The 9262-nt window shown below is 49.0% G+C and overlaps 1 protein-coding gene across 2 annotated transcripts; it reads left to right on the top strand.

Moving 5' to 3' along the window:
- The first annotated feature begins 5769 nt into the window (after nt 1-5769).
- ZBTB42 (zinc finger and BTB domain containing 42) lies at nt 5770-8703 on the top strand. Of its 2 annotated transcripts, none has more exons than XM_057416140.1 (2): nt 5770-5910; nt 7242-8703. In XM_057416140.1, exon 2 carries the CDS (start codon nt 7256-7258, stop codon nt 8681-8683), a length of 1428 nt encoding a protein of 475 aa, XP_057272123.1. In that variant the 5' UTR covers nt 5770-5910; nt 7242-7255; the 3' UTR covers nt 8684-8703. The 2 variants fall into 2 exon arrangements, with proteins under 2 accessions (XP_057272123.1, XP_057272124.1); XM_057416141.1 differs by lacking the exon at nt 5770-5910 and adding an exon at nt 6251-6516.
- Nucleotides 8704-9262: the final 559 nt, after the last annotated feature.

Raw genomic sequence — 9262 nt, 5'->3', positions numbered from 1 at the left:
CTATAGGCCCCCTTCAGATACTGGAAGGCTGCTATGAGGTCTCCACGCAGCCTTCTCTTCTCCAGGCTGAACAGCCCCAACTTCCTCAGCCTGTCTTCATACGGGAGGTGCTCCAGTCCCCTGATCATCCTCATGGCCCTCCTCTGGACTTGTTCCAACAGTTCCATGTCCTTTTTATGTTGAGGACACCAGAACTGCACACAATACTCCAGGTGAGGTCTCATGAGAGCAGAGGAGAGGGGCAGGATCACCTCCTTCGACCTGCTGGTCATGCTCCTTTTGACTACACTGTGAATGACACCAAAGAAAGGTTGAGTCATGGCAAAGAGCAAGACAGATGTCCATGCTGAAGGGGCCTCACATGACAACACAAAAATGTTATAGGGTGAGGGAAAAAGAAAATGTCCAGGGAGGGTACAGAATGGGGTTAAAGGTAACGCCAGTGTGATCACTCCAAACTACCGAGGGTCTTGGAGGTGGGAGCAAGGAGCTTGGTTTTCATTCTGTACCTGATAAAATGATAAAGAAGCAATAGAGGTGATTGCTGCAGCTATGTAGATGGGTTTGAGAAGGCAGAAGTGGGAATCACTAAGGCCAACAACAAAGAAACTGTAGCAATGACAATGTAGTACACGTAGGACTATGTAGCTCATGAAGGTTTTAGTATGGGGAATGGAGAAAAGTGAGATTATTAGGATTTTATTATTTTAACTGGCATCTGGGATGCTTCTGTTTGTTTATATTTGCTCAGGCTGGGTGGATTTGGAAACCCCATGGAAAAGCAAAACTCAAGAGAAGACCGAGATTACATGCCACACACATGGGAAAAGATAGGAGTCTTTTATGCCCTCAGATTGCTGGTTTATCTAATGAGGATCACAAAACTTATTATAAGAATATGGTCAGCCAAACCCACAAGTCCCAAAAGATTAACGGATCCTGCTTGAGAGACCTTTTACAGACAGTGGGATAGGTATGCCAACTCTCTGACATACAAAGCTCAGGCTAATTGTTAGAGGTAAATTGATTTATCCTGGGAAAAAAACATTTTCTGAGGGAGTGCTTCTAAACTGGCACCAGAACACTGCTAGTATGAAGCCCTTTATTCTAGGTTATACTTTCGCTTAGCAAGTATTTCCATTGTGAGATTTCCCAGGCCTAATCTAGCAAAACACTTCTGCAGTATTTAGCCCTCTCCTGGGAGTTACTAAAATAAAGTGCATTGTTAACACAGTGTATTATTTGTTTACAAATAGAGCAATGCCAATTAAGAACCTCTCCTTTAATAAGAAATTAGTAACTACGCTGGACCCTACCAGTGCTGCTCTGCTGATCTGAGAAAATATCAACATCTGATTTAAAGACATTTGCATGGGCCTGCTAAATCTTATGCCTGGTCCCAAAGCAGACATCAATTTTGTCTCCTACTGTCCACTGGTATTTATGGCCTTTCACTGTCATTCTCCATATATCCCACTACAAACTTCTATACACATTACTTTATATACATGTTAATTTATAACATGGGCTCTCAGATTTCATTCTTGGGGTGGCTAAATAAAACAAATCGTAAGAATTAAATAACAGGCTTCATTGTATTAGATTTTTTTTAAGTAGATGCACATTATATTCTGAATGTGCCAAAGGAAACTCAAGAAACATTAAAATATGGCTGCCAGGGTGATTAGCAGGGGTGAAAGAGGAAAAAAAACCCTCTCAAAGAGGAGAGTGTGTTTTATCAATGCCATGCAAATTTCCTTCACCACTGCAAACCAAGAAGCGTTCCCTTTATGGAAAAAAAAACTGTATTTTTAAAGGCTGAAAAAATACCTTCATTTACCATTTCTAGAAATCCAGAACACAGCAGATTGTAACAAAAACAACCAGAAGCTGAGGGTTTGGTAAGCTGAGTGCAACTATTGAAGATGAGTAACTGCAAGGAAGCTGTATCCCAGCTGCTGACAAGGGAGCTGAAGTACAGGTGTAACATTAAATGCCTGGCTGGTTCAGACGGGGATGTTGCAAGCTCTTGCTGTGGAGTAGAACACTACCTGTGCCAGCAGTACCTCTGCAGAGTCCTTTGCGCTCTTAATGTATGTCGCTAGATTGGTGCATTCTGATTGACAGCTGTGTTATAGCAAAACCAAGTTAATATGTAATTTATATATGCTTAGTGCTGTGAGCCTATCTATTTGGTAGAATGATTTGACAATGGCCCTAGCTGCTACAATACGTACTCACAAATACTCCAGTTCACACAAGGTCTTGTTATCAGGGAGAAATAAGCAGGACAGCCATAAAATACGACTCACATAAGCACACTTCTGAGGAGACTGCAACGTATGCTCTGATTAATGTCTGGAATGGCAATAGTGCAAGTTAATGCTTCCTTGAGTCTTAGATGACCTGCTTGAAAAGATCTTTGGGAAGGTCATGCCCACTTTTATGACGTGACTGCAAACTGAGCAACCCCCTGAATCCTGACCTTGGATTTGACTGCAGGGTAAGTACTGGAGTAGATTGCTAATTGGGGAAGATCCATGGACACCGATGGCAGCTCCTTCTCTTACCACCCCAGGGCTCAGCATCCTTTCGGGTTACATTTCTCCATTTCAGAGGAGAGAATGAAACATTCAGTCCTTCTAATGCCCTTTGATGTCTGCACGAGATAAACCAACCTTTGGGAAAGTTTGGAAGAACATCAGCAAATAAACCTCACTATGACCAACGCACTTAAATTAATCCTGCAAGTATTAAACAGTCTCAGGCCCTGACTCTCCATATGAAATGTGACTGGACTACCACAAAGTTGCCCTACAAATAAAACAAAACAAAGCAAATGAACAACATAAAAGCACTAAAATCATGTAGAAATGAACACAAAGAGGCTTCTGCCCAATGTGGTGAGAGAAAAAATGATTAAATCGCATGAAAAACCTGTTGTTACCACTTCTGCATTTGGCCAACAAAGAGGGCTAGAGAGGCCCTGCTCAGTAAATATATATTCTTGTTGGATCAAAGGGGTAAGAATGGAAGTGAGTCCTCAGGCTTTATGGACCTGATCCAGTTGGGTTTTCTACTAATTTCTGTGGGCTTTGGCTGGTGTCCAGGCAACATAAACAACCAGGAGCGAGGCTAGCCTTGCTTGGCAAATGAAAGCTGTGCCAGCACCACTGATTTTCACTCTCTCTGCCCTAAACCTAGGCTTCATCATCAACTATAGAAGGCTCCATAAGCAGCATAAGGCTCACTGGCACCCAAGAGGGTTTTAGCCAGACCCAGGAACGCACGTGGCTGCACAAGGATGACTAACATAGTGGCTCCCAATGTCTTCCATCAGCTCCTGTTCACTTTCAGCCATACTAATGGCAGCGTGATGATTCTGATCTCCCCTGAGCACAGACACTGGTTGGAGAGTTCTGTATCGTCCGAACAGCTGCTGCCTGGCTCTGTTCCCTCGAGGAAGGACTGAAAACGGAGCCTCTTCAGTGCTTCGTGGTCGGGGAGCTGTCAGCCTTCAAAGGGCTCAGGGGCCAGGGAGATGAAAGCTGAGGGTTTGCTTCCCGTGTCGTGCTTTCACAAGGGCTTTCAGAAACACAGGAGCACTCAAAGTTTCTGGGGCAGTTCTTCCTGTTGCCTTGCCTCCAGTAATGACTTCAGGCTTGTTTACATTAGAGAGTTGTACTACCAGTATTTTATACAACTGTAGTTAAATCAGTACAACACCTGTATTGTATCTATCGTTGTCTTGGTGTGAAAGTGAGTATAGCACTTCTGAGGACTGGAAAAGCAAGCCAGCAATGCACAAAATGGATACCTAGAGAAAATGGGAATGCTGTTGTGTTTTCTGACATGTCAAACTCGGTAGTGACCACAGGCTTATTGTGAAATTGAAATTGGTTTACTAAAAGTAAGACACTGCCTAATTGTAGATAATTATTCCTAGCTTACAGCACCCAAGCAGGACTTAGAGCCTTAGTTCTTTTTTTTTTAATCTTCTTTTTTCTCCCCATATTATTAAAGGGGAGAGGGAAAAATCAACAACGAATTACACAAAATAAGGGATTTCTGCTAAGCAGCATAGTTTATATGAATACAAGAGACTGCCTCACATTTCCAGTGTATGAAGACAGTGAAACTCTGCAAGGCAACAAATCCTCGGAGTAACTTACTGGAAGCAGCACTTTTAATTTGGGGAAGAAATTGCTCTGCTTTTGAAACAGGCTGTATTATCAGGCTGCACCTGCGGGATAAGACCATCTTCAACATGAGAGTGACCTCCATTCCCTGGTTCTGTCTGCCATTGTGGACAAAATGATAAAAGCTCTCAGCTTTATTGAACGGTGACAGATTTAACCGCAGGACCTTTAACTATTTTGCTGGAGCTGGGCACTTTTACGTTCTGGGCTGCAGTTTCACAATTTGAACTGTATGGATGATAGTATTACCAAATACCTAAAAGCTCTGTGATGACGCAGTCAATGCTCAAAACCACCAAAATATCCTGACATTCACTGCCAACAGCTTGAGATCCATGGGAAAAAAGTGGTGTCAGCAGTGCGGACCCTGACTTCTCTCACAAACTGCCCAAAGATAAAATAACCAAACCCAGGATTAAGTTACTAACAAATGTACCACTTGATAACCTGATGTATTAAGATGTTGATACTACCATTGTGCATTGGAGAAAACATATTTAAAAAAAAAAAAGGCAAAAAGCTGCTATCCTGCGGTTATTATGATCTAGATAAGGCAACCCAGGGGAAGGGAGTTTCCCTGCTTTACCCGTTGGCGGCTAAGACATGGGAGAGAGACTCTGACCAACACCTCGTCGGGTGCTCGCAGGGAGCTCTGAAGTAACCCCAGAACTCCGCTCCCCCCAAACCCAACAGGACTCCCAAACTCGTCCCTTTTCCTTTCCAAGGACAGCAAAAACCTGAGCACCAACCTCGACCCGGACCCCCAACCCGCTGCTTCACGCCTGCAGCCGCTCTAGTGCTGACATGGCCGGAGCCTCCCGGGACATCCCCCTCAGCGTATCCCCACCGCCAGCCACGCTCCAGCTTCCCGCGGAGGCTCCGGAACTCCGGCAACCGGAGTTCAGCGGCAGATCCCTGCGGTGGCTGGGTCTGTCCCCGGGCGCTTCTGGGGGAACCGCGGCCAGACCCCGTCCGCGCTCCCCTCCGCTCCCCCCCCCCCCCCCCCCCCCCCCCCCCGAAGGCGCTCACTTTTGATGGGATTACAGCTAATTAAAATTTAAAATTCAAATGAACGATCGAAAAGGTCATATTGAAAAATCCGTAGGCATCTGGTATTTATCAGCTGACGCTCAACTACAAATAAATCCAGGGGAGCGCCTCGCCTCTCATCGCCCCATCTCCGCCGCCGTGCAGGGGCCACGCTCACACCCTCCCCCTTTCGCGGACCCGGCCCCGCTCTCCGCGGCCAGCCCCCTCCCCCCCGACACGTCGGGCTGCAGCGGGCGGTCGGACGCGCCTTCTCCGCGGCGGCGCAGCGGAGTTGGGAGCGGGACGGCGGCGCTGCCAATGCAGCGGCCGGGAGGAGGGGGAGGAGAGGGGGAGGGCGCAGCCGGCAGCGCACACCGGGCGCCGCCGGCAGGGCTGGCCGGGGCGGCGGGGGCTATTGTGTGCGCCAGACGGGGACACACGCACACGCTCAGACACAGACACACACAGACACACACACAGACACACACACACACACACACACACACACACACACACACACAGACACACACACACACACACACACACACAGACACCCGCGGCTCGGAGGGAAAGTATCGCGAGAGCGGCCGGCTAACAACCTGCTCCACAGCACCGCTGGCCCCGCGCCGCACCCGCGGAGCGCTGCGCACATGCGGACGCTGAGCCCCACCGTCGCACGCCGGTGAGTAGCGGTGAGCTGGCCGGTCCCCCGTGCCCCCCCTCCGCAAGGGAAAGTCCTCCCTGCAAAGTTAGCGCGGCTGCAGGCCGGGAGGGTTCCCAAAAGCGGCTCCGCGGTGTGTTTCCACACCCCCTCCCCCCCCGCTCCGCGCTGCGCGGAGCCGGGCACCGGCGAAGGTCACCGCGGAGGGCTGCGGGGAGAAACTTTGCGGCTGGAAGTGGGGGGGGTGTGTGTGTGTGGGGGGGGGGGGGGGCGAATGTATATGGGGGGGGCGGGCTCGGGGCAAGTTTGTGGGATTTAATCGCGGGCTATAAATGGGGCGGCTGGAACTTTAAAAGGCAGCAAGCTGTGGTTGGCTGGTAGCGAGATTTGGAGTAACATATGGCATTAAAAGGCGCACAGCTGGAGGTAGCATTTCCATCGCAGTGAAGTCAGAGCAGCTGACTCTCCAGCTTGCGGTGTAATTAGCAAACCGAGCACTCCTCCTTCCCTCCCTCCCTCCTCCCTCCCGCTTGCCTCCCTCCTCCCGCCGCGCCTCGCTCGCACTCGCACCCGCGCTCCCTCCTGCCCGCCCGGCTCCGCGGCCGCTCCGCCGCGCCCCGCGGGAAGGTAAGAGCCCGACCGCGGCGGGTGGCCGGCTGCCGCCTCAGCCCTAACCTCCCTCTGTCCTCACGCTGCTGAGTTTACTCCCTGGCTTTTAATAACTTCAAGGGAAACTTTTTCCCCCTCTATCCCCCTCTCCCCTTTCCGCATGCGGGGCCACGGCCGCTGCACCCCGCACACCCCCCGCCGCCAGCACGCCGCTTCTCTGGCGCCGGCCGCGACCGTTTTGTTGTGATTTGGTGCATAACGATAGAGGCTAAAGTTTAAATATGCGTGTGTGCATGTGCGTGACGTGAGTAATAAGCTTTATTAAAAGATGCCCCGAGTTAGCATTGCTGGGAGGACAGCCTGGGAGTGTATGGTGGTGTTGTCCCGTCCCGCCCCCCCCCCCCCCCCCCCCCCCCCCCCCGTGTTTGCGCTTTCCTGCTCTTAATTTTATTAAAGTGCTTAGTGGCAGAAACAAAGGTTGGAGGGGCTGCTGCTTTACTAGCTTTTGTTTACTTACAATCAAGTTTTTCCTGTTTGGAGCAGGTGCGAAAGGATGAGAAACATGTTGTGTCGGTCGTGTCCCCCCCCCCCCGCTTTAATAGAACTATTACAGACAATTAACAGTAAACGTTATCTCCAAGGCTGTTTCTTTGGCTTGTGTTACCAAAAAGCCGATCTGTTTGTTACAGCTGCTAGGAGGCTTTAGTTTACAGTAGCATTCAAGTTTTTCCTGTTTTGAACAGGTTATGAAGGAAGAATGGAGTTTCCAGACCATAGCCGCCAGTTGCTGCAGTGTCTGAGTCAGCAGCGTCACCAGGGCTTCCTGTGTGACTGTACTGTTTTAGTTGGAGAAGCTCAATTCAGAGCTCACAGAGCCGTTCTTGCCTCTTGCAGTATGTACTTCCATCTTTTCTACAGGGACCAGTTAGACAAAAGGGATATTGTGCATCTGAACAGTGACATTGTCACAGCCCCAGCCTTCAGCCTGCTGCTCGAATTCATGTACGAGGGAAAGCTGGAATTCAACAGTCTCCCGGTGGAGGATGTGCTGGCTGCGGCTAGCTACCTTCACATGTATGACATTGTGAAAGTCTGCAAGGGCAAGTTGAAAGATAAAGAATTATGTTCGGAAGAGAAGATCAATGATGAGGCGGCTGGTTTGGAGAAAGCGGAGCATTTTCTAGATGCTGGAGTGCCCCAGGTCCACGAGTTTGACCCAGGAAACAAACAAAAATTCAGCGTTGCAGAATACGAGAGAGCAGCAGGCAAAGAAAAGGTCAGCAGTCACCCCGCCTGGTCCTCTGATCATATAAGTGTCAGCTCTGTGCCGACAGAGGCAGAACCGTGCGCCACAGCAGCTGGAAAAACAAAGGCTAATGTCAATAGTTCCACAGGACCTTTGTCCCAAAGGTCTGTTAACTATCCCCTGGCTTCGAGTGATGTGGACTGCGCGCTGGATTTGTCTTTCAAGCCTGTGCTGGGGAGAGATTCCTTACACCCTTCTTATGTCTTTGGACAGCTGGCTTCCGACAGCCAGCAGCAGGGTACCGAGCCACTTGTTAAAGATGAACAAGACTTGCTGTCAGATCAGGAGGATGGTGAAGCCAGGAGTCCGGAGAGTCAGCATTTTGGGAATTCAGCCAAAAGTCTAGTGACAGGGTTAGGACACATGTTCGTGGGGAATGGCAGCTCTCATGCCCGAGAGGAGGATATAGATCAAGAGCGAGATGAGAGTGAGGATGACATGGATTCGGCGGACATCTCTGCGGGTGTCCTTGTGCCTGCAGGGCATATCTGCATTTGCCCCCTCTGTAGCAAGGTGTTCCCGAGTCCGCACATCCTTCAGCTGCACCTGAGCTCGCACTTCCGTGACAAGGACGGCTCCCGGACCCGCCTGTCCCCCGACGGGTCGGTCCCCACTTGTACCCTCTGCGGAAAGACATTTTCTTGCATGTACACGTTAAAGAGGCACGAGAGGACTCACTCAGGGGAGAAGCCCTACACCTGCGGCCAGTGTGGAAAGAGCTTCCAGTATTCCCACAACCTCAGCCGCCACGCAGTCGTGCACACCAGGGAGAAACCCCATGGGTGCAAGTGGTGCGAGAGACGGTTCACGCAGTCTGGGGATTTGTACAGACATATCCGCAAATTTCATTGTGGCCTTGTAAAGTCCTTGGTGGTTTGAGATGTGGGATCCTTCTTTTTTTTTTTTTCATTTCTTTTTTTAACTTTTAGTTTTGTTGTTATCCCCCCAACCCTTTTAAAACAAAACAGGAAGAAAAGGCAGCATCTGAATTATCCCTCCCCCCCCTTATTTTATTTTGGTGATATTCACTTCAGGTATATGATCTTTAAAAGATGGAGAGGTATACACTTATACACTCCAGAGGCCTTTTAATGCAATCCTTCCACCTCTCCATCTCTTCCCCTGCCACCCTCCCTTCCCAGCACTGTCCTTTAGGTCTTCTCTTGTGCGCACCCATGTTATATTATTAATGTGAAATGATCTAAGTAATTCTGCAGTGGTTTAGCATCTGTTTTCACACTGGGAGTATTCACTTCGTGGTCAGGGTTTTTGTTTGCTTGTTTGTTTTCTTGTTTTTTTTTTTAATTTAGTTTAAAGAAAGATGATCAGCAAATTCCAGAGAAAAATTTGGATTCCATTAAGCTCTCCTAATGCTCTCTGCGTGTTGCATAGAAACATCCAAAGAGATGAGCTGCGATTTAAATGCATTTCAGTGTAGAGAAACTTGTCTGCATATCG

The sequence above is a fragment of the Pezoporus wallicus genome, unplaced genomic scaffold, assembly GCF_028554395.1.
Source record: "Pezoporus wallicus isolate ANWC-B61680 ecotype Strahan unplaced genomic scaffold, APGP_CSIRO_Pwel_v1 scaffold_2146, whole genome shotgun sequence".
In the NCBI taxonomy this organism is placed as follows: Eukaryota; Metazoa; Chordata; class Aves; order Psittaciformes; family Psittacidae; genus Pezoporus; species Pezoporus wallicus.
The sequence above is the reverse complement of the archived record's forward strand: the minus strand, read 5'-3'. Positions and strand labels throughout refer to the sequence as shown.